The 26849-nt window shown below is 38.9% G+C and overlaps 1 protein-coding gene across 1 annotated transcript in view; it reads left to right on the top strand.

Annotated features, from left to right (window-relative positions):
- The first annotated feature begins 3952 nt into the window (after positions 1–3952).
- The window catches only part of LOC122971563 (urotensin-2 receptor), a 57511-nt gene continuing 34614 nt past the window's right edge, over positions 3953–26849 (top strand). Inside the window, exons 1-3 of the mRNA XM_044338273.1 lie at positions 3953–5174; positions 6470–7185; positions 9585–9963. Of these exons, the coding sequence (XP_044194208.1) occupies positions 6472–7185; positions 9585–9962 (1092 nt within the window). The 5' untranslated portion in view covers positions 3953–5174; positions 6470–6471 and the 3' untranslated portion in view covers position 9963. The remainder of the gene's footprint in view (positions 5175–6469; positions 7186–9584; positions 9964–26849) is intronic.

Below are 26849 nucleotides of genomic sequence, written 5' to 3'. Positions count from 1 at the left end.
TTTAATTCATTCATAAAAGCAAATGCATGCTGTCAGAAAGATTTGTGTCTCTCTTGTGCATCAATTCCAGCAACCATTTATCACATCAGTCCTGCTACCATTATGCATTCGCTGTAGTTTCATGAATACTACATCAGGACAGCCAACCACTTGGTTGAAAACAGTAACAGTTTATCGGCCCTTTTGAGTGGCTGAACATATTGACTAGCTACAAAGAAAGGATCTATTGTTATAAATGGAGTTGGTGAGGTTAAAAGGTTACAGCTGTAAATACAGAAGCATAAAAGGCTTGTCTGAGTGTCCATTTCTGCATAAAATCAGTCTGCCCAGGGGCTGGCTCTGATTAGATAAGTGGCAAATGACAGGCAGAACAGGAGGATAAAGCTGTATTCACATCAGGCAGAACTGACCGTAATTGTGAGCTGCCCACCGGGAAAGACTGTTCATATTAGCCTCCTACTAGTAATAATGAATTAGAGCATGTGTGGATTTGATTTTTCTCTGACTTGCCATCAGATTGGGTGTTGATTTTTCTTTTTTGTTTTTGTTTTTTTGTCAAATAGGTGTCAAAGCACACAGCTGACCTATCACCAGTTCAAGATGATAGAAACTAAAACCATCAGTTATTTTATTACCAACAGAGTAAATTTTACAAACAAATACTGACATTTATCTGCTGCAGTTTCTTTGTGGTTGGCTTTAGAATTACAACAATTTGGCCCAGTAGCTGATGGTTTAATCTACAAAGATGATTAACATTTTTACACTCATGCATTTTTGATTTGTATTTTAGTAAAATGTTTCACCTAAAATGGCAATGTAAGTGAGCAAAAAATGGCTGGACTGCCCGTAATTAAAAGCTGCCCTCTGGGAAATGTTGATAAAATAATAAGTATATGTATTAGATTGGATTGGATTTTTCTCTCATTTGGCGTCTGTTTTGTGGTGATTTTTCAAAAAACATCAGCAGTTCAAGATAGTAAAAACTAAAACCAGCTCTTTCCACATCAATGCAGTCAACATACCTACAAATACTTAAGATTCATCTACTACAGAATAACAATCAACAGGCTATTATTGAAAATAGCCTATGTTACAAAAAGGACACCAACTTAGAGCCCCTTATATGAAGGATTTGAAAATTTCAGATCTTGGTGCCTCCCTAGTGGTAGTATCAAAAAAGACACCATGAAAGACAGCAATGCACAATGAGCACTGCCCTCTATCGAGAATTAAGGGAAATTACAAATCACTTTGCATATAAACCAGTAAGCTTCTTACTGTCTTCAGTCCAGTGGTCAGGTCAGTATGTTGCCTCAAGCCTATCCAAGAACTGTTTATACTGTTAGTACTGTAGTTCAGCAGCCACTTTTGCAACAGTTATCACATGAGGATAGTTGCAGCTTTTGCAGTCTTTCAGTACGCTTCTAACCAGGCAGTAACATACTGTTTGCCGATATGGCCAGCTGAGTTGACAATGACGCTTTCATTCACCAGTGAGGGGAGCTCCACTGCTAAAGACTCCTGAGTCAGTCAATGACAATGTTAATTCAGTCTAGTTAATTTAGTTTAAACATTCTGTGTGAGATTAGCTTGTACTAATGTTGCATTCAGGCTGAATGTGAAGCAGATTTTCACCTTGTTATTCATGCAAATTTGACTACTGAGTTTTTTTTTCTTTTTTTTTTGTAGTCTTTGTTTATTCTCCCCAAACAGACAAGAAGCGGACTGTACAGACATTAGCTGGTGCTGGCTAGCAGCATACGCACCGACAAAGTGTTGTGTGTCTGTGCTGTGTTTAAGTGGCAGCTTAGCCTTCAGGGAACTCCAGTTCTTTTTGTTATTTTCTTCCAGACACCATACATTTTCTCTTTTTTATGAAGTGGTGTCCTAAAGCTTCAGGATACATGTAATTTTTTTTTTTAAGTTAAAACATTTTCAACTTCCACAGACGCATTTTCCCCTCAATTTGCACAACACCAGCACAAAGTCATGTGTATGTTCCCTTGCGTCTTTGCATTCTCTTCCGCAATGCTTCCGCAATACTTTCACTAAAATTTGCTTTGCAGTCTGAGCAGGTCAACCTCTGACTGAGCTCAGAACCAGTACTGCCAACTATTTTCAGTGGGAAGTAGCTACAGCCTGCAAGAAAAGTCACTAGATGTTGCTACATGATGTCACTTGCTAACTTGTATATCTATGATGTTATGATGTAATTACATACATACAAGATTTTTAAAAAGCTAAAGAAAATTAAGTTACATTAAACTAAACTGACTAGCTATATCATTCGTTATTTTTTTCAAGCAGCTCCTATATGTGCATCTAAATCTACCTCTAATATTAAAAAACTTTTATGCAGGCCTGTAACTGAAGTATCATGATCAGAGAAGACGATCATGCACTAGAATAAATTCACTGTTGTTAACTGTCTATTTTGACAAAACAAAATCAAACTTGGATAGTAAAGTTAAATAATTTAGAATAAAAACAATGAGGATCAGTGATTGGTCATTAGGTACACACATTCATTGCTCATTCACGACTGATGATTCGTCCACTGAATGTGCTGCTGCTCTGTGCCACCCACTGAACAGTCAATCCAGAAAGCCACATTAGCACTCATTCACCAAGAAATACTGGCAACTCCCTTCAAGGAGAGGAGTCAAGGTCTTTCCAAAAAGTCACTAGATATGTCACTAAATGGGTCTGAAAAGTCACTAATTCTAGTGACAAAGTTGCTAAGTTGGCATCACTGCTCAGAACTCACCAGAGACTCTGGTTCTTTCTGTTTCCCTCCATTTTTTCTCCCTTTCCCTCTTGTCTCTGTGCATTTATGAAGCACATTCATAAAGCCCTGGAATACACAAAAATTATTCACACAAGTTGAAAAATTTTCAACTTACGCGAATGCATACTCACATCAATTCGTGGAGCCCCAGGCAAATTCATGTCTACCCATTGACTTTGTATGGTGATCATCTAAGCTAAAATTCATTTTGCGTTCTGTCTGAACACAAAGTGAGAAATTCATTTTTTTACACACTGATGCATGTTTCAATATATTTTACCTTCATTTTAATTATCACTTCAAGTGGAAACAGACATCCCCCCCCCTAACGTTTTCAAGTGGTATTATTGCTTGTGCTGCTGTTGCAAAGACGACCAGATGGCTTTCCATTTTTGTCAGAGCTTAGCTCCCTGAAGAAATGGTCAAAACCACTCCTGAAACAAGAGAGAGGAAAGAAGCATATTCACTGAAGAGGTAAATTGAAATTGTCACAATTCTATATTGAATTTGGGAACAGGCAAAAGCTATTGCAGTGATGTGCATTGCATAGTAATAACAGTTTGAGTGACGTTATTGCTTCGCACTAACTGCCTGGGTTGGCGTCATGGTGGAGGGGTGAGTAACATTTGAACATATGGAGAAAAAGTGTGAGTTTGTTCATTCTCTAATGGAGACATGAAAGCAGAAAGACATTTTTTAGTATGTGTTGAGAAAAGAGAACTGGGTTGGTTTATGTTTTTACAAAATAAAAGACAGTGCACAGTGCGTGATAACATATTTTCTGTCCGTTGATTTTCATATGAACAAGTAGATCAGCCTGACAGCCAGCCTGACTGGATACTGATCCAGTATTTTGTGGCTGTAGGGCTGCTAGGTTAGCTAACTGATTTCTAGAGGGCTTTCTTCCCGTTAGCTACCGTAGCTAACAGGAAGAAAGCCCTCTAGAAATAAAAAGACAAGTTTATTCAGGTAGTTTACTCAATGCAACTAAAATGTAGTGTACACAGGTATAAGTAGTGTGTTATCAGATTTGCCTGTCCATTATTGCAATCCATTAATTCATCATATAGCTTAAAGTGCTATCCTCTTCCTCTTTTTGGTTGTGCAATTGTTGACGCACGTCTTTTGTGTCCTAAACTGAGCCCTCATTTTCCCGGTGGCAGACAGAATTGCATAATGAAAGCGAGGCTTACAGGAAACCAATCTAAACGTAGATCGTGTCATTATTCTATAGTCATTATACTGTGCAATCAACATTTACTTCATAATGAAGCAAAAAAAGGTTTTCAATTTCCATTTTAAAATGGCAATGAGGAACAGCAAAAGCAAGAAAGGCTTGTCTTCAGCATACAACTTTACGAGTGCATTGTCCCTCCGTAGCCTGTACAAACAGTGACAGAAGGCCAAACACATTGTTTAGTTTGGATCGGCCCCCCTGCAGCAGATATGTTTGATGACTGTGCTTAGGAGAATTGCCGCAGTGGTAGGTGACATTGACCCTGGCACTATCCATTTAAAATAATGGATACTGGATATCCCATGCTAGAACAAATGGGGAGTGTTGGCTGTCTTTTGAGGTATTGTTTTATACTGCATGTTCCCATGTTGCATATCAGTTTATGGCACACGCCCCCATTGCATGGAAATAGATGGCACAGGGGTTAGAGAGAGAGAGCGGAACACATTTCCTGCATACCTCTCTCTTGCCCGTACTCTCCGTCTTCTCCCTCCCACTTTGGGCTTCTGAGCGAGTGTGCCTCACTAGCAACATGCTCCTGTCTCTCTCCCTCTCCCCTCTCTTGCTCCCTCTCTACCTCTGGCACACACACACTCTCTCTCTCTCTTACTCTCTCTCAGTCAAAGAGGGGATTCTCCGTAACTAGCCGTAGGTTAGTGTGATCCTCACTTCTCATCATCCTTTCACTGATGTTCTCTTTTTAAAAAATATTTTTTCCTCTGAATTAAATTTCTCTGCTGCCGATGTCACAGCTCACATGCAGTGCGTGGTGCAAGGTGCACAAAAGGTAGAGGGAATCCAAGAGAACTTTTAAGGCTGCTATCAGCGCACATTTCTTTTGAATCTAGACACCCTGGGCTGGTTTATCTACTGCTGAGAGACCAGTCAACAATGGGAAGATTTTTGTTGTAGTGGATGACTCATTTAGGTTATTTCCTCCCTGAGGACTGCTGGATATAGATTTTTTTTTCTTTTGTTCCACCTGCATGTTTCACCTCTCAGACGCTCTGTAGAATCTGTTTGGACTTTTATGGAGTGTGAAATTTTTGCAGTAAGTGCGAAGTTTGGAGGAGCAAAGTGAGACAAATCATGGCTGATGGAACTGCAGTTGAGTATTGAACCCTTCTGTCCAGGGAGGCAGCCCAGGTAAGACTATGAATAGTTTTATTCAGTAATTTGCATGCCCAGATTTGTAATGTTTCATAAATATACATTTATAAGCATGTACTAATGGCTGATTATCGGAGCATACCAGACAGATCTATCAGTGAGGGCTGAAATGTAACATTAACCCTGTCTGACTTCATCTCTGCCCCTGGTGGTTTTGGAGCAGCGTAAGCCCTGTTGTCCAAAGACAAAATACTTTCTCAATGATTTCTGTCTGAGTCTTGATAGCTTGGTAATTGCCAGAACAAAGGGAGACCTCTGTGACTGAGTAAAAAGTTCATTGTGTTCCTTTAACAGTTGCCTCAACTATGATACATTTGGCTCTTTTTATTTTTTAATGAACACCATGGGTGTGTGCATCACAAAATCTTACATATTTTTGCCTGTATACTGTCAGACAGAGAGGATGAATTTCATCACCGGCCCTCTGGAATTCTGCTGACGTAAATCATACTCATATTGAAAATTACTCATTAACTGTCGCTCTCATTTCCATCAGAACTGAGTATCACATTAAGTCTTTGTCTGCGTAATATTTTATCAGCATTAAGCAATCAAAATACAATCTTCAGAATATTTCTTTTTCCTGTGCTTTACTGTCATTTTGTTAAATGTTTTCCAAACCAATCTCTGAATCAGACTGGGGCACTTCTGTTCACAGTCACTCGAGACAGCTGTTCCATTTGAAAACCTAGGGTCAGAAAAAAAGTCACTAACTGTTTCAAAACTTGTCCAGTATCTCATTTCATGAACAATTTGGAAAAAACTTGTGCAACCTTACAATAACAAAGTTCATGGTGTTTTTTACTGCAAATAAAATTTTAATTTGATTGGCATGAGCTCATAGCTGTTTTCAGAGCTGCTTTCTAAGCCATGGGTAAAATGAGGGATTTCATTTTCCTCACTATAACTGTTGGTCACGGTCGGTCTCCAACTCTGCCAATATTCAAGCAGAAATACTTCAGCTGAAAGATGCAGAGTCTGCAAATGTCTGTGTAGCAGAGATGGAACCTAAAAGAAGTTTTGCATTAAAAGCAAGCTCATTTAGACCTTCCCTAATCACTTCCTCTCTCACATACGGAGAATATGAATGAAATGAAACAGGCCAGAATAGTTTCTCTGACTATAATAGTTCCCATTACTTAACATTTACTGTCATTTAAATAATAGTTAAACAACCAGTTGAAATTAGAGGACAAGAGTTGAACAAAAAATGTCAATTTTTTTGTAAAGTTGCCACCCTCACCCCTTCCATTTCTCTTCCTCCCATCCAGAGATGACCACAGTGTCCATGGAGCCTGTAGGAGTCCTGGTGGAAAGGGGCGCCAATGCCACTGACCCCCCTCTGAACTCGCATGAGGACTTAGCTGCCACCTTCACCATTGGCACCATCCTGTCCATAATGTGCCTTGTGGGAGTCTCAGGGAACATCTACACCCTGGTGGTTATGTGCCACTCCATGAGGACTGCAGCCTCGATGTACATCTATATCATAAACTTAGCTTTGGCAGATCTGCTGTATCTGCTTTCAATCCCATTCGTTGTCTGCACACACTTTCTAAAGGGATGGTACTTTGGGGACGCAGGGTGTCGGCTTCTGTTCAGCATAGACTTCCTGACCATGCATGCCAGTATCTTCACACTGACAATCATGAGTACGGAGCGCTACTTTGCAGTGCTCAAGCCGCTTGACACAGTCAAGAGGTCTAAAAGTTACAGGAAGGCCATCGCTCTGCTGGTCTGGGCTGTTTCTCTCATCCTGACTCTACCAATGAGTGTGAGCATCCAGCTGATGAAGGTGGGAAACAAGCTTATGTGTCAGCCCACCTTGTCAGAAATCTCCTACAAGTTTTACATCTCCTTCCTGTTTTGCACTAGCATTGTTGCTCCAGGTCTGATCATTGGCTATCTCTACATCCAACTCGCCCGCACTTATTGGGTTTCACAGACGGAGACCTTCAAACAGACCAAGAAACTTCCCAATCAAAAGGTCAGTGCATCACAAGATAGTCTTTTATGGGATACAGTCTGTTCTGTTTCACACACACATGCATTCTGATGATGTTCTTTAGGCTTAACTACTCAACTTTAAAAATTAACACATTGAATATTTGCATGTATGTGTTCAAACATTTGACAACCCTATTTGAAGCCTAACCCAAGCCCTACTAATTAAATGACAAAATACATTATTTGGAATTGCTAATCTGATGCCCTTATTGAGAGGATGACATCATGTGTCAGTGCTTTTCAAAACCGTTTCAAATGACTGTTGCAAAAATAAATCTGGCACCTCTATGCTTAAGATTAGGTTAGGCATTGAAATTACTTGGTAAGGGCTGGGGAAAGATTGTGGTTTGGGTAAAAAGAACAATTGGATTAAAACTGGGGAACATTTGTGGTCATGTTAAATAAACATCCACTGTCAGTAAGAGATGGGAAATGAACAGAGGTCCCCTGTGTAAAATTTTGACCTCTGAGGACATTGTGGCTCTATAACAACATCTAATGCGGTTGTTTTTTTTTGGGAGGACAGTCTCTCCAAACCAATTTGGGGCCCGATTCTCAGTTTTCCTTTTTTGGTGGCCAGCATCACCCTAGACCCTGTCCCTCATGTCTATTCCAGTCTGTAACTCAACTGGAGATGGACCCAGACACATCCATCAGGTCGAACCTGATGAATAGGCAGGAACGACGCTACGTTACAAACCACCACAGACATTCCACTCACCGAGACTGTTGATTCAGTCATACTCCTCATGGAGAGTGTTAACTCCTGAGGGGAGGGATCCTATTATGTAGCCCATAGGCTTGTGACATTCTTTCTCCCAGCTATTGTGAGAGCTTCTGTTTGGGCAAAGGTTTGCCAACAACTCTGTCATCATAACAGATAAACAGTTGCTATTTAGGAGTATGCTAATGGAGTGTAGCAGCACCAGTTTGGCTCTGTGCTTACAGCATTCTGCTATCAATCCCCTCCCTGCTGCTGCAGGTTCTTTGTTTTCCATTCCTCTCTTGCTCTTTGCCCACGATGAGACAAAATCCGTCCCAATTTACTTCATAGCAGGGCTTAAAACGAGTTCATACTTCTTATCGGTGTGATTAACAATGTGGTGAATGTTGCCCCTCAGTTGTATTAAGGGGAGATTTACTTGTATCTTGGAGCAAGGGAGAATGCACACTGTTCAACTTTCAAACGTGCAGCTAATTGTTGCACGAATAAATAAACCTCTCTGTCCCGACCAATGCTGTGTAATTGTGGATCCATGGCTAGGATCATGCTGGGATGAGAGATGCAGGGTTTGTTAAACCATCTTTGGATTTCATAGTACTGATCACTGGAGAGAAATGAGTAAGGACAGCTCAACCCCTAATAAGTCTAGTTTTCATAGGTTTGAATAGGCTCAAACTGATTTGCTGAAAAAAACCATGTACACAATATTTACAGTGCATGGATCTTTGAAGATGAGTCATCAAGCCAAAAGAGCTCCACCCCAAGGCTCCAGCTACATTCAGAGAACTAAGGTTATGATAATGTTACCATTACTATGGTAGGGTGTGTTATTTGTTATATTTAATTGTCAGCTCTAAAATTCAAGCTGGCAAAAAAGACCTATAGTTCCATTTATGCCATCTAGCGGCCGTGGTAATTATGAACCGGGGAAGTGACACAGTTCAGATGAAGTTAATATAAAATTACTTGATAAGGTGACTTGATAAGATGATTTTTGCCTCTTTAGGAGGGGGTAGGTTGGGTGGATGGATAGTGGACTTTGCTCCAGGAGACTGCTGTTTACTTCCCGTCTCCAACCACAAGTGTCATGTTTCCAACTGCGAGTCATTTTTTTAAAAACCATAACAATGTGGTGTTTACTGTTGCCATGATGACAAAGGTTGCATGACTAACGAAGTATAAACCACCTTTCAGTGATCATTTTAACCCAAACCATGATTTCTCCCTAACCTTAACCATGTGATTTTTGTGCCACACCATAAAACATAATTATTTTTTAATAGTGATTTGTAATGGTTTTGGAAAGAAAGAGTGCATTACTACGGCCACTTGATGGTATAAACGTAACTATAGGTTGTTTTTGCTGTTTCTGAATTTTAGACCTATATTGTCGGTTTTTTATGAGGATGTGTTAATTGTCCACATTTGATCTTTTCATTTCAGCATTTTATCAAACCACAAAGATCCTTCAAAAAGACAACTTGAGTTTTTCTGAACTGTCATTATCTGTGTGTAGTTTGATCTACATGCATATAGTTAATCTAATCATTTACCTCAGTATCCAAATGATTACATTTTGTTAGGAAACAGGCACCCCACTAAGTGAAATCTGATGCTCATTAGTGATGCATCTCTATGGTCTATTCTTCCTAAAGGTGCTGTACCTGATTTTCACCATCGTGCTCCTCTTCTGGGCATGCTTCCTGCCCTTCTGGATCTGGCAGCTGCTGGGTCAGTTCAACCCATCACTGTCCCTCTCCATCAAAGCCAAGCGCAACATCAACTACCTGACCACATGCCTGACGTACTCCAACAGTTGCATCAACCCATTCCTCTACACACTGCTCACCAAGAACTACAAGGAGTACTTGAGGAAGCACAAGCGGTCCTGGATGGCTGGCAGCTACTTCAGCAGGAGGAGTCGTTTTCAGCGTTCACCACGCAGGTCGCCGTCATCCAGCAGTCAACAGTGTACCGAAAGCTTTATGCTCACGCACACCGCCTCCCTGCGCGCACATAACAGCAGTTTGTGAGGTAGGAGCAGATATTTATGACTAATATTTCTCATTTTGTTCACCAAGGAGCAAAGTATGACAATTTCTAAACCACATCCTAAGACGTTCCCTTAATACAGCCCAGTGATACAGTAATTTTTTCATCTTTCTTCTAACAATTATGCCTTATAGCCTGAGAGCCACAGGATGTTTTAGACTGGTGCTTTCTATCAGAGGAAAGTCTTGAGATATACTATGTGATAACAGATGGCACTGATTTGCGGCCCTCTGAAAACATGTCTGTTTGGGCTTCCTATTTCCTGGTATGTAGCGTAAACACGTCCATATGGGACAACTGATGCCTCTTGATGTTTATGTATGGAACTGGGTGAGCTGGTGAAACATGTTCAGCAACAATAAATATTCAATTACATGGGAAATTCAGAAGGTTTAGGACAGCAGCTTGATTCCTTTTAATAGAATGCACAAAGATCATTAATCAAAAATTATTTAACAATCTTCTGTTTTTCTACACTTCCATAACAGCATGTCACTACCTGACACTATACTGCTGTGAATTAATCATAGGCCTACATCAAACCGTGTAAGTAACAGTGTAACTAAATAATCTATCCGCTTAGAAGATGATTAATTGTTTTTATATCAAAATCATGAATTGAAAGAGTGAGATTTGAAAGCCACAAATTTAGTTAGAACTGTAATGACTGACAATGTCTTAATAAGCTATACAAGTGAAAGTTAAATCTGGCAACAGTTGATTTCATTAGCTATAATGACAACTGTCACTAGCAAATTTTCTCAGCTGCAGATAATTACTGTTGAATCATCGCCTCATGCCAATTTTAAAGAGGATGTTAGCGGGTAGCTTGGTAGTTGCCATGTATAAATCAGTGAGAGCTGGTGGATGTAGAAACCTACTAGTTAAACTTTAAAGCACATCATAGCACAATTTTAAACGACTCGCAGTAAAAACACTTCGAATCAGGGCCTCTGGGATTCATGGTTGTGACGCTCTCAGTCCTGTGAAACCTTTACATTAGCTTAAACAGCTACAGTGCAGAGCTTTCAACTGATGGGATTGTCAGTCCCATATCAAACATTTTCAGACTGTTATTAATAAATAGATGTCTTATTGATTCATGATTGTATTTGAGTATTGTTTAGTAATTTTAGGTGTACCACTAGAGTAATACCTTAATAAATGTGAGCTAATTGCTCTTTTTTCTATAGAAAGCTATGCAAGTATGCAAGCAGTACTTAGAAGTTGACTTCTTTAACTGACCCTGGGAGGATCTCAGCCACAAGCAACTGTATCATTTTATCTGCTTCTATTCATGTAGAAACAAGATAAATTTGTGTTTATGCTTCACACAATCATATCTTGTTTAATACTACATGGAGCATAAATACAGGCCTGTAGTTTAATCAAAGAAAAGAATAACAATTTAAGTTTGCATGTGAGGAAAAATGCTTTTTGGGGTGAAGTTTAAAAGGGAGCTATTATGCTCATTTCCAGCTCTATATTTTTATTCTGGGACTCCACTAGAGTAGCTTTGCATGATTTGTAATTCAAAAAACTCCTTATTTATTATATACTGGCCCTTTATGCAGCCCCTCAGTTCAGCCTCTGTCTCTAATGGGCAGCTTTAGCTCCTGTCTCTTCAAGGCCTGTGGAGGGGCAGAGACATGTTAAGTTACTGCTGATGAAAATCCAACATTTCCTGCTTTTGCTGCTTCATATTAACAGCTTTTAAATGACTAAATGATGGGAGACATTTATTGTGAAGAATTTATAGGATGAATTAGCAGAGCTTTGTTAGCAGCCGCTATTCTGCAATAAAAACATTTCTACACAACAACATATGGACATATTTGGAGCTCTTTGTTGAAGTAGTTTGAAATAATGTAGGATGGAAGAATACAAGCAGAAACAGCCACAGTGATGATGCGCTGCAGAAGACCAGCAGGTAAACAACTTATTTTCTTTGCCGTGTTGTGTAATGGAAAAACATTCACAGCGTGCCAGCATGACTCGAGTCATGGTTTGGCATGACCACCACCAAAACAATGGAAAATTGGCATAATGTTAGTGGAACCGAGCAGAACTAGCACGCTGTGCATGGAGCTGTTGACCATATAAAAAATCTGTCACTAGCTGACGTCAGTTCAGGCTGAAAGTAGAAAAAAATGTTGGAAATCAAGTGTTCAGAGCAGTCTGAAGCCGGTGCTTTTTGCTCACAGGGATTATTTCAACATATGTTTACCTCATTATTTGACACTTTGGCCACGTTTAATATGAACATCCAACATTGTAACATTATATATATGACAGAATATAAGGAAAAGCATTACAAGTCCCCTTTAAGCAATATGGTCAGAAAAATGGCAATTAAACAACTTCCTCAAATTGATGATTATTTTGTTACTCATACTGTACCCAAAGACCAAGAATTAACTTCCATGCTCATACATTAAACTGCATTGTCTTGTTAAATGCTTTTCTACCTTTCTACGACTGGTAAACTTTTCTGAATATTTTCAGCTTATAAACATAACTAAATACATTATTAATAGAACACTTCATTCTACATGCACAGTATCAAAGTTTAAAATCATGTAGCAATTTGATTTTCCAGCTTAACTTCCATCTCTCAATTATGTAGGATATTACCAAGATATTTTTATTGCCTTGAGAAAAGCTACAAAGTACTCTATGACTGAAATATTATCCTTTATAGTTGTTATTTTACATGTGGAACTCTTCTCCCTAAGGTTTCCATTCCTTTTTATTTAACAATATGAATATTTGTCAGATTCTACTAGTTTTAAACTGTCAGAGGTTAAGTTTAACAATTCTGTTACTTTATTCAAGGACTGAATGTAGGCTCTTGTTTCAAATCTGTATAAAGTTTTATTATTTCTCAGCTCTGCACCATCGCTGTGTGTCCCACTTTTTGCAACAGTATTTTGTATGCATTTGAAAGTATTTTGTGTGCATTTATGCATGTGTCTGCCATCACTGTCTCATATATTAAATAGGTTTTAGATGTTGGTCACAAATGTTCCTTGCAGAGGAAGCTGGTGGGATGAATCACAGTGCAGTGGAGGGGAACAGAGGGTGAAGAGCAGGACGAGGAGGGGAGGGGTGAGGTGGGGTGGGGTGGCTGGACTCACACAAACACACACGCACACACATTAACTTGCCACTTAGAGAGTATGGTTGCACAGCCATATATCTGTCATACAGTGAAAAAGCCCGCTGACATACAACACAGGATTTTTTGCTCTTTTGCAGATGTTAGTATCTGCTAAATAAATGATTAAATAAATAATTTTAGCACATGGATCATAACTAAGTCCAGATTGACACAGCAGGATATTATAGCTGAGTGTTTACCTTTTTTTCCCCCATAACTCTCCAATGAAACTAGCATATTTTATGTCCCACAATATCACTTTTCATTCTGATTCATCCCACAAGAGGGAAAAAAGAAGGAAAAATCCAATATTTACAATCCTGTCCGTAACTTTGCACTTGCGCTAATATATTGTTAGTGCTTTACCCTTGATTACTGGGTGGTGTGTTTCCAGGCTGCCTGCAGAGAGAGAGTAGCAGTGAGTCATATATTACTATCTGCCTTGGAATACAATGTGCTGAGTGACACCTACCATAATTCACAAGGGCAGAGAATATGGCTCCATATTTGTGCCTGCACACACACACACACACACACACACACAAAGGTGTGCACACAGTGTGTCTCCAAAACACTCACCACCAAACTCAGTCCAAGACTATGCGTGTGTGTGTTTTTAGCCATACTAGCAGCAGTCAGTCCATCACTATGGCCCTGTTCACACCTGGCATTAAAATGCGTCTTGGGTGATCTAATCAAAAGTGCAGATGTGAATGCACCCAAGGCGCAGTTTCAGTGCAAAGGCCGAATGGCCAAAAACATTCTGTGACAGATGAACAGTTAGATCAAGTGAAAGATATATTTCTGAGTAGGACCCTCTTTTCAAAAAATGATCTCATATAAACCTGAATTGCTGTATAAAGTCCTGTTCATCAGCTACTCTGAAGGTCATTGCTCAGCCCAATCTTTCTTCTAAGCAATCACAATCCAATGTGCTTCGATTTAAACCAACAAGGGGGTAGCATCAAATCGCTGTTTTAATTCATCAATAACAATATATAGTGCAAGGCTTTAATTATAATGACATAAACAATGTATCTACCCTCCACAGCATGATTTTACAGCTATCAGAAACTTGGCAACCCACCAGCTGGATAATCCTCTCATTTGATTTTATAGTGAGGGACATGAGAAGCAAAACAAGGAAGCCATAATATCAAACTGAGAGTCTGGATTGATTTCATATAATCCTGCTGTGGAATTGCAGCCACCATGGTTAAATGACCTGGGGAGACAGTGCAAAGATAGGACTGGTGTCTTTGAGCATGAAGCTATACTATAATTTGCTCTTTCTCTGCAAAGAAAAAAAGAGATATATTATCTCTGTATGATAGATAAATATTTAGCTGACTAATAAAAATATGTAAAACCAGGCAAATCTTATCTATTTCTACTCCACATTTTATTCATTATTAAATTATTAATCCTGGGATAGCAGCAGCCACCCCTCCCTTCCTTGAAGGTCACCTCATGCTCCACTCTTGGTTCTGCTCGCTTCTGGTGACTTTTGGAAAGTGGTGCACACAAAGGCTGGCTCAGAGGGACTGATTTTACCACAGCAACCTTTGGAAAATTACTTTTGGAATGAATTACCTATTGGAAAACTCAACGGCTCATGAAAATTGAGCAGTATGATATTTTACCTTCTTAAAATTATTTAAAACTTACACCTTTCTCTTTATTGGTTTCCACAAATGTCCTTTCAGTAATTGGAGGATTTTTGTGAAAGAGTCCCTTGATGGTGCATGAGCATAGGCGAAAACTTTCTATTGCCAAATTCTAGAGTGACCTGTAAATGTTTCCTCAATAAAAAGTTGCAGGCTAAACTCATGGGTCCACATAGTGACAGCTGCCTGGCAGGCTGTGAGGAAGTGCTCTAAGTCTTGATGCAGGCTGATAGCATCACATGCTTACTGCAACCCAAGCCACACCAGGAAGCAGCCACTGGACGCAGGAAATGGTAGGAACTGAGCATTTTTGCACTTACTGTGGAAAACACATTCTGTATAGTCTAGTTTTACAAGGTGGTGGTTTTATATTCACCACAGCAGCAAGGGCATATGGAATCTCCCCATCCATATGTTTAATTAATTCATACATGAAAAAGATGAATATTCTCCAAACACAGGTCTTAGATTGCCCTGAAATGTGCTGTTAAAGTGTCCCAGGAAATTAATTGGGATAAGAAGGACATTGGTTTAGTCTATTTTGTATTGCCTGTTGTTCCCATCTATGGAAACTTTGTGCACCCATATCGGTTATCTATAAATAAAAAAGATTAAGGTTCACTGGGACAGTGTCTGGATAAAAAAAACACCAGAGTCCAGGCTATTACACACTGTATAACATTCAAATAATCTGTGCCTCTGTGATTATGAATAATCCCTACTGTATGTTGCATGTCCTCAAAACATAGTAATATATCTTGCATTTTCATTGTCATAGTGACATATCTAAATGCTTACCCTTTTCCTCCCAGATAACGAGAGGAAATTACTTCGCAAAGGAAGTGGACATTTCAATCAAAGAAAAGATTTTCAAGTAATATTTCCTCTGTGTCAGCCTTGCTTCATTGGAAAAAAGTGAATAATTCATACAAAAATTTCTAAAAAAAAACTACTACAATAGAAACACTTCTACATACCATATACATTATTTATTAATTTTAAACCATTACCTTTCAGTATTTTATATGAATAAACGTTGATTGGACTGGCTTTAGGAATGGCAAGTTTTCACTTATTTAGTGAAATATCTCCACATCTACAAGATGGTTTGACACAAAATCTTTTACATCAAAACTAAAATGCAAATGTTCTCTAGTACACTGTGCTTTATTTAAATTTAAATGTTTTTGGCTATCTTAGCATATACAGATGGGTGATATATTAAAGGAAAAACTGATACAGGTCTGAATGCTTGATCCCTACAGTGAGGGGATCCGGTGGCTCTGTTATGCTGTGGTGGGCATTTTGCTGGCATGGTTTGGGTCCACTTGTCCCCTTAGAGGGAAGGGTCACTGCAAATCAATATAAAGTTATTCTGAGTGATGACCTTTATCCTATGATGAAACATTTCTATCCTGATGGGAGTGGTCTATTCCAGTATGACAATGCCCCAATTCACAGGGCACGAGGGGTCACTGAATGGTTTGATGAGTATGAAAATTATGTGAATCATATACTATGGCCTTCACAGTCACCAGATCTCAATCCAACTGAACACCTATGGGAGATTTTATACGTGTTCATAGCCTGTGCATGTAGCTATGCAGAAATCTTGCCCCATTAATTCCATAAAGTTCAAAAGAGAGAGAGGCCTTGACCACTATTAAAACTGGCTATGAAATAATCATTCCCTCACAGACCAGACATGCTCCATCTTTAATTATAATTCCTTTAATCCATGTCTAGAGCTGCACATGTCAGCCCCACTTTAAAGCCCTCCTCATCTGTCACAGGCTATGGCAGAGCATGTTATAGAAATATTGATAGAGGACTCATTAACTTGGTTATCATATTATAGCCTTTTCCCATAGAACTTCCATCTCAGCTGCCAAATGAAATAGCAGTCAGACTAAGGGTCTCTTGGCTGAGTAAAGCAGAGGTCACCTCTGTAAAGGTTATCCAGAGACACACATATACACACTAACTTTAGTGGACTATTGATCTCCAAGCCATATATCTGGAAGCTGATTACATTGACTTGGTTCATTTTGGGAATTGGAAATGGGAATTGCTGCTCTCCTCTCATCATAGGTGATAGGAAGCTTTGTCTATAATAGCTAAACGCTGTATTGTCTGGGAAAGTCCCCGCTGTGATCAATAAGCACCTTAGCTCACCCTCCACTGCTGTTCTACAAGATTATATAGAGACTGGGATTGATCGAGTGCCCCCTTATCTTAGCAGGGTTCAATTTAATGTTACAACCCTCATTCAGAAAGGTCTTAAGCTGATGAAACTTGGGCTTCTCTGATGATTTGATGCACATAAATGTATTACATATACTTTTTTTTTCTTGGGTCACACTCCTTTAGCCTCATTAGATTAGAGCACATAAATTTTAGCACTTGACTCTTTTACCTCTCAGATTCCAGTCAGACATCTCATGTGAATGGAGAATGAATGACAGTTTGTGCAGAGTTTAGCAAAGTAAGCAAGCAGGAGGAGATAAAAGTGTAAGTTATGAAACTCATAGACAGCAATTTCTTGAATTTTCTGCATCTCTACAACTCCCATATGGCTTATGCAGTGTATAGGCCTGCCTGTGCAGGGCATACATTGTATACTTCCAGTTTCCAATTGCAATTATCCACCCAGTAGACCCAGTAGAACCACTTTTCCTACCCAGTAACCTTTGAGTAAGCTGCAGGGCCAGATTAACCCATTAGAGGGGCTGGGGGCAAAAATTTGTTATTAGGCATTGGGCCCCTATCAATGCTCCCCTACCTCCCATCCTCTATGCATTGTGTTCCCATCAAGTACAGTGCATACCATACAGGGCAGCTTTGTGATTTTCCCAAATACCAAAAACCACAAACAACATGCTGGTATACTACTCGGCTCCAAGTTCTTGAGTAGTTGGAGGCAAATTTTTAAACACACATTCATTTAGGAATATGCACAATGAGGGCATAATATAGACTAAGATAATGTCTGAGGGTACAAGGGAAATCCCAGTATTTTTCATCCTGGGTCTTATTCTCAAAATTTTGTCCATTTTGACTAATGGGTCATGCTAACTTTGCACTTGCTACCTTCATTGTAGAGATTCAGGAGCCCAAGCCACCTTAAGCTCTCTAAATAAAGTTCAATTTTACGAAAGTCATTTGAAATTATCGTCTCTGTGTCCAATCAAAAACAAACACAGAAATTAGCTCATTGCTAAATTAGCTATTGTAGCTAACTGCATAGTGATCTATGTCTGGGGAAACACCTATCCAAACAAAGCTATCTATTCTTTTGCAGTAGCATTTATTAATCACCATTTCATACTTAGCATGATTCTATTTCGACAGAAGTAAAAACAGATGTTGCAAAGATATCCTGAAAGCGTTTGATTGCTTTGTAATGGTGTACAGAGAGCTGACCATTTGATCCAGCCAACGTCGTTGATCAGACCAGTGAATTCATTTTTTATAGTTACACAGCTGGCCTAGATTTTCCAAGTCTGACATCAACTAGTACCACTGTTTTGCCACGTTCACCTCATATGGGAAAGATTCCCATATATTTACAAGCATTTACATCATCAGACAACTCAAGACAGTTGTATGATAACAAAGTCGGTTGAATGAGAGTTAAAATACTGATGTGAGGCATCCCTGTTTGCTAGATGTTCAGGTACTTCCATATTATGAATTGTCAAGTTGGATATATTGAAGCTTTAAGAAAGGTCAGCATTTTCCAGTCAAAATTACGACTGGGAAGTTGGCTGCTTACAAGTCAGAATCTCATAATTACAATGACTCCAGTATGACATGGATATGGCATTAGCAGCAAAGTTTTCCTCCTCAGAGCAGTGACAACAGGAACGTAACTGTTCCTTGAGGTATATTGTCTTGTGCGGTCACTTTGTCTTTCCATTTGATTTAGCTCCTTTATGTAAAATCAACTTTTTTTGAAAAGCTTTAGGAGGCTCACATGACTTTTTCCATTGTCTCACATTGGGATGTTTAGCATGATACTATAAGAATAAGACTCAGGTTGAACAATACCAGAATCTTCCTTTAAAACAATATAGCACCAGTACAAGACACACTGACACTGACACTCAGTAAACTTATGTCTTTTGGGATCCCCAGGGGCCTTGGGGTCTGGGAGCCCAGGGCAATTTGCCTGGTTGATAATCCAGCCTTGGTAAAATGGTATCAATCACAAAAGATAAGGCTGCTGTATAAGTGCACTGTACAAAATCCAGACTGTATGGAAAAACTTGCTGTAGTGTGACAGCATGGGTACAGTATGCCACACTACTGCAGAAGGAAAAACATATAAGTCCACTGGCTGCTGGCTCTTTTCCGAGAAAAAAAAAAAGAAAAAAAAGAAAGAAGAGGGCTTAGGGACACGGTGGCTTAAGTGATAGCAAGCTATTCCTTGAGCACTTTAAGCCCTGGTTCTCTCATTGCATGTAAAATACCTACATGCCCTTAAGCACTTCAGGAGATGTTAGCAGCCGCTGCTATGAGGATTTGGTCCTTGGTTTGGACCGGGGCAAAATGAAGGCAAGCAGAGATAAGCATGGGGAGAGGAAGATAGAGAGGGTGAGAGTATGGTATAAATTTTAACAGAAAGATGAGGACAGGTGAGCTCTTTTTTTGATTTGTTCTGCTGATCTCATGTCATGAAAAAGAATGATGTAAAAGGAAGGGGAGAGAGGCAAAAAATAGATTCAGCGAGAAGACAAGAAAATAGATGAAATTTCTGTGTCAGTGAGGAATAGAAAAGCTGGCATTCTATACATAGATGAGAGACTTTTGAGTGATGAAGCTATAAGAAGAATATGGATTAGAATTGTGTGTAAGTATTGATGTGGGTGTCTGCGTCTGTTTGTGTGTGTATGTGTGCGTGCACGCGCTGAGTGATGTGACTGACCCAGGACAGCTGTGTGTGTTTATAGTCCTCAGGTCCTCGGCTGCACACATGCTTGTAAATACTTATCCTCTGACCCTGGGCAAAAGTGTTTGGCATCTGCACACAATTTGGCATCCCAGACTAGGAGGGGGCATAAAAACACTTACACAAGCAACACTAAAATCAGTCCTGTGCTCATTCGTGTTAATCCACGTCTACTGCATTGAACACCTCTAAATCCTGCAGTTGGCTTGTTGTTGTTGTCTCCTTCATCTCCTGCTGTTTCCCTTTGTGCTCCTGTCCTCCTGTCATAATGGGAATGTTTGTGTTTCACCGCAGAAGAAGAGGATGATATAGCTCAGTGGAAGGTGCTACAGAACGTTCCAATGCCAGAGGACCATGACAGAAATTTAGCATTTTAACCAATTTTTGCTTTCCATCACTATCTATCACCGCTACACTGAATTTGTGACTTGAGCTGTGAAGATTCCCGCTGCAGCAGTGTCAATCATTGTGAATAATGATTGCGCCTCATAACAGCAGTAAATGCAACCATCAGTTTTTCATGCTCAGGCTTACAATCTGGGATGGATGCACCGTAGTCCTTTTCCCTGACAGTAAACGTTTGTAACATCCTCTTTTCTCCCAGGCCACTGGCCAAACAGTATGTTTCTGCAAATATTGGATATTCTGCAAATGTGTGTCTGAAAATAGCACATCTGCTGTTTTTGATGCCACTTGGAGCCCCACACACTATATGGATTTATTATTGTCCAAATTCAAAGTGTGAAACATATGCATTACATAGTGCCATTGTTAGCGGAACAAAACAAAGTGATGTCCATAGCATACACACTACGTTCTACTAAACATACCAAAAGATAATGCTTCAATAATAATAGCTTTATTTGCTTAACACTATCTAAATTTTGAAGTTACCATTGGATTAAAATAAGAGAACATAGTAAGGCTAAAACAAAAAAAAGTGACATTGTACATAACTATAAGGAAATGAATTAAATACAGAAATAAAGAACATAATTAAAATGTTGACAAGAAGGAAAGTGAGGGAAATAAAAAAGTGAAACTCTGAAGAACAGAACTTATTTAAAAGCCAGATTCTTCCTAAAATGCCCCAAGTGATCAGATTGTCTGGTAAAGTAGTACATAGTTTGAGGCCGCAGTAACTGCAGCTTTTTATTTGTTCAATAAAAAGTTATTGAAGAGGGAATATAAAGCTCTCCATGCTAATGAGCTTACTAATGGTCAGTTAGCAAACCCGTTAGCGCATTAGCTTAGCTCAGTCATAAACGGGACAATGACACTCACAGTTTAAGACATAATTGTGTATATAGCAGGATCTATCACACCATAAGTAGTGTGCAAGTCGGTCATAGTCCAGGATGCAATTTACACAAGAACGATGTGGAAACTTGAAGCCTCCAGTGTACAAAAACTGAGAGTGGACTTTACAGTGAAGTAGGAGACATCTTGTGTTCAGCAGTTAAATATTCAAATTATTTGCATATTCATAGATTCTGTATTTTGCAATGAAGGAGAATAAGTAGAGATAATTGAGCTTTTCTCAGTAACACCATATCACACATAAATTATTATTCCAAGCAGAATATTTTATATATCTGGAGATGATCTTTAAATAAAAGTGAATGGTGCAACACATTTTGGACTCTCCAGCTCTCCCGTCCACTCAAATATCAGCACTGTCAAGACAGTTTTACATCATAGTGTGAAATTCTAGTATATAGTTAATTATTGAGTGTTCATAATGTAGGGAATAGTGAAGGAACGACTGATTTTAGATACAGCTTAAGCCTTTTTCATAGCTGACATACTGACTTGTCCAAAAAGGAAAAGCACAGGTGTAACTAATAGCATTAATGAAGGCTCCATGCTATTTAATTGTCCCCCTAAGCGTCCCTCTAGCGTGGCCCTAGAACAGGCATCCATGAATATGATACGACCATCACTAATGTTATTTAGTTACACCTGTGCTTTTTCTGCGAAGAAATGTCAAAGTGTCTACCATGAAAAGAGGGCTGTGATGGCCTTGAAAGTAAACCCTACTGTAGAATTGTCGGAACACTTTTGGGAGACGGTGAAGCTTGTCCATGAGATATCGAATGGTTGGTAAAGGACCACGATTTTGAAGTTTTACAGAGATCATGTCAAAATGAATGCATTATTTATCATGGAAAAGGATTCTTCTGAATCAAGTGCATTCGGCTGTAACGGCCTCCCCAAGGCCAGGCAGGGTTAAGACCTGACACCTTCATCCCTCACGTTTGATCATATGTCTGAGACCAGGAAGACTCTAAATGAGGAGGATGCATTATTTAAACTGTCCAGAAACCAAGTGTTCCCTGTTTACCTCTCCATAGTCCTGTGAATTCTTCTCACCCAGCTGCACCTTTTTTGTATCACTTTTTACTGTTTCTGTCTTCTATCTGTCGTTGTCTCTATCTCTCTTTCGCTTCAGCTGCCTATCTTGTGTGTCTCCATCTCCCTGTTCAAACACAAAATCAATCAGGCTTATTGAAGGGCAGGTTGAACAGGGGTACCAAAGAGCTCCACTCACACGTGAATTCCCGTTCTCATCACTGCTGGAGGGTTGAACCGGTATCCATGGGAACAAAGAGATCATCCATTACAGTAAACCAAGATGTATTTGCATTTGTTTGTGTGTGGCTGTTTGCGGAGGGACCTACACTCTGCCCAGGCTAATCTAAGGCAGTAAATCACAGTCATCTACTGGTCATAAAAAGCTGATACAATCAATAGGATGTCTGGATGCGTGCTCACAGAGAAGCTTTCTCTTTCTCTCTCTCTCTCTCTCTCTCTCCCGCCCACCTACACTGCATGGCCAAAATAATGTGGACACCAGAACAAAGCACACTGTAAAAAAAAAAAAAAAGTGGACCTAATTTCTTTAAAAATAAAGAATTACAATCTGTTAGGACTTGAAAAACAAAGTTTTGCCAACAAACCAAATTGGTAGGCATGTTATGTATTTATCTATAATTTTGTCATCCTGCTTTCCATTCTGTATTTCTGTAATTTTGCTATCTGGGTTATTCTGTACACACTTGGGCTGTAACTTTCTCAAAAAGTCAAGTTCATAAGCATATATATATCCAGCAATGTCCATCCGTCAGCAGCCACAAGGAGCATCCTACCTTTCAGTATAGTTTTTATATTTTCCCGTGTGGTGTCATACATCTGCTGTATTTCTGTTGAGATTGCACTATGTCAGACAAGGTTGTAGAGTTGACATTGCTCCGCTCGTTTGATGACTCTGCTGCCTCACTTGTGTGATAAGCTACCTGGTAAATCCTCAGATTTGTCATCATTGTAGAGTAAGGCAGCTGCTTTTTACAAAGTTGGCAAATAGCCTGACCTTTGTTGGTAATTTTGTCCCTGAAATACCTCCACACACTGCTTTTCATATGTTTCGGTGATGTGATTATCCAATCAGCACGGCTTTGCTCGCTAGTGTCCTCCATTTTTATTTATTAGTTTAGTTTACTGTTATGTCAAAGAGCATGCGATAGATCAGGCTTAATACCTTCTAATGGATCATGGGACAAACTACTTCAAACAGTCTGTTGCACTTACAGATTTTGAATTAAAACAGGTCATTACCGTTCAAATACTTAATTTTTCCCCATGTTTGAAGCGAAGTTCGAATTTCAAATAAAAAGTGACAGCTCTAGTGCACATCTGTGCAATAGAGATTGTGTCTAGAGAGAGATCCCTCCTCTCTTGCTCTTCCTGAGGTTTCTTCCATTTTTTCCCTCTTAAAAGTTTTTTTTTTTTTAGAGACTATTTCCTTATTCATATTGATAGTCTAATGATAGAGGATATTGTATTGCTGTGCAGATTGTAAAGCACCCTGAGTCAAATTTGTGATTTGTGATACTGGGCTATACAAATAAAATTTGACTTGACTTGGTCAACAAAAGATGCATAAACTATGTGTCTTCATAAAAAAACATGCATATGCCATTTCCCAGACCAACTGTAGGGTATTTTTAAAAACAGGATGTGCAGACCTCTAGAGTAATCCTAGACTGATGTGATATGGTGGGGATGAAAAATAAGGTGAAAGATGGAATCTGAATAATCAAACATTGTTTAGTTTGGTTGGCCAATTTCACTTTTGCAGGCTAAAACAACCTGTAAAATGCCAATTAAAGGCATATTTATGAACTTGATTTTGACTATATTTTTTTTCAATCAGTCCTATTCTTTTTATTTACTTTGGATGCATCATTTTATGTCCTTGTGTTAATGTTCTTTTAATTTTATCCTTTATTGTGAATCACTTTGTAAAGTCTGTTTTGATATGAGTGATATAAACTAAATCATTGATTACCCTTCAGAGGTTTACTAATGGTTGTTGACTGTCAGTGATAGTTAAAAGGTACATATGATAAATTAGTGATAATGGGGCTATAAAGAGCTACAAACAGCTATAAACATATAATGATCGGGCATAATGACATAAGCACCTATGTGACACAAAATTCTATAAAATTCTGCTGGAGCAAACAGAACTATTGATATGCAAACAGGTGATTAAGGGTGTGTCTATGTCCATTTATGGTTAGCTGTGAGAGTGGAAATGAGACTGGTGCACAGCCGCCCAGTTCCACAATGATTGAGATTTATAAAACAGAACCACATGTACTCACAGTTTTATAATTCTGATGAAAAGAATGTGTATGCATATTTCAGTCTTTGTGTATAGTTTTAGTGAATCTAAACAGAATGTCATGCAGCTGGAATGCCAGAAAACCAAATGTCTGAGTTCATTCCATGTTTATTTTATACCATGCTCCTCTACACTGTAAAACTTTGTAAATATGTTAAATTAACTCATGTTTTTATCATGAACTAAATTTAAATGGAGGCAGATTAACTGAAGTCATATAGTTGTCATGTTCAGAACCATTTCAGAATTTAATCACAAATACAGTCAAGTAATGAAACATAATACATTGATAAAAGTCTGACTGATGATTAGCATATAATGTTGTTTAAATAAACTCCATTTTATTATCGGTTAAAATTCTCCAGAAATCCAGCTGTTTTGTAATTGTGAAACAGTTGTTATGTTTCTCCAGTTAGTGACATGCGGCCATACTTTCATGGAGGTGCAACGACCAGCGCAAGCAGCACTCCGATGATTTGGTATTTTCCTGACCTTGAAACTCGCTTTGCGTGTCTGTGTGGTATTTTGGTGACCAGCGCAGAGCACACAGCACACGTCTTAGATGTTGCCCTGAAGATAAACATCTCATAACCAAGTCTGTTTCTGGCGCACCGTCAATCAGCTGTTGCTTTGGTGATTTTATCAACAAGATTAAACATACAGATTAAAAATACTTGCTGCAGACGTGCTGCAACAACAGATTAATGCTTAAAATATAAATAATTGATTTCAATTAAACACTGAGGACAGAAAATAACGTTTAATGTTTTTAAAATAGGCAAGTCAGTTAATCAGTCTGCATCGATCTATAAATGAATGTGGGTGATTCTTACAGTATCTGTTATCCACAGCTGTTTATACTGTATGAGCTTCTCCTTCAGTTTCATTAAATCCCTGCAGCGTATGAAGACAGCAGGACTGATGTGTTGATAAATCTGCAGCCTCTGAGAAATGCAGCACCAGAGCGCAGTGCCGTTACGCACGACCGTTCCCTGTGTTTATCTTCACTAAATTGCCTGAAATTGACACCAGGCTGTTACAGTATAACCACACACACTTCTACACACATCAGACTGGTTGGTTATAACTCTTTTCTATTCAGCTTTTTCATGAGGGAGACGTCGGGTTAGCAGCCATCAGCCACTTTTCCAACTTTCTTTTTAGCAAAAGTAGCATCTCATGTTTTATTCTTGACACACTGTGATGCAAACACTACAGTGCCCAACAAAGGCAAACACACTCCAACTTAAGAAAACACATGCAAATAGACAAAATACTAGCAAATTAAGGAAACATCTTAATCAATTTGACAACACATGTGCAGCATTTGGAAAACACGCTGCAAATACCACAACATACCACGACACAAACTCCCTACCATAGTGAGGAAGATAACAAGCAACAACCTTATTTTCACCTAAACGAGCGTCCTCCGACTTGAATATTGTTTAAAGTTTCTTTTTTCATCGTTGCACTTTTTAGACAGTCCCTTTGCACTCGTCTCACAGCCGGCTGAACACAGAGAACAATGTTATTAGTCCAGCTCAGGGTACACCTTTTTTGGTAAAAATAAGGTTGTAGCTCATTGTCTACCTCACTATGGTAGGAAAGAGGCCTCGTTTGTGTTTTAACATTGTTTCGCTTATGAGTTATTGACATGTTCATCACTCTTAAGTGTCCTCTGGAAACACTTCCATTTGTGTTCTTGTATTTGCAGCGTGTTTTCTAAATGCTGTGCATGTGTGGTCGTTTGCATGTGTTTTCTTAAGTTGCAGCACGTTTGCCCTTATCAGCCACCGTGGAACACTGTTGCATAACATTAATCACTAAACTATGTGACCATGTACGAGGTGAGATACATTAGAATTATTGCAGAAATAACATTGGTTCGATATAATCATATAAATGGCTTTACCAAATCAATTTCTTTTTATTTCTATTGTGATTATAGTAACTAACTGATGAAAAAACTAATCCATCTGTCTTTGGATGCAGATTTGTGGTGATGCATGTTCATGGCACTCTGAACCATTCTTATTTTTATTCTTCATTTGGATCCCCATTAGCTGCCACTAAGGTAGCAGCTACTCTTTCTGGGGTCCAAACACAACAAAACAACATATAACAAGACATATAACACATGTAACAAGTCTCAATAAAAAAAATGTTCAAGACAAGTAAAAGTCAAATAAAAAACCTAAACATCACAACTCATCAAATTGCATTCCATCCTAGTTGTTCAGGTCAGTTAATTCATGTTTCATGTAATTCAGTATTTTCTTAAAATTTGACTTACTGGGTGCTTTAATGATCATAATTCATAACTTGTTGCACATTATGATGGCCCTATACATTGAAGATCTGCACACTGCATCTGTTCTGGGTTTTGGTGTAACCCCTATT

Source organism: Thunnus albacares, chromosome 20, assembly GCF_914725855.1.
Source record: "Thunnus albacares chromosome 20, fThuAlb1.1, whole genome shotgun sequence".
Lineage (NCBI taxonomy): Eukaryota > Metazoa > Chordata > Actinopteri > Scombriformes > Scombridae > Thunnus > Thunnus albacares.
The sequence above is the reverse complement of the archived record's forward strand: the minus strand, read 5'-3'. Positions and strand labels throughout refer to the sequence as shown.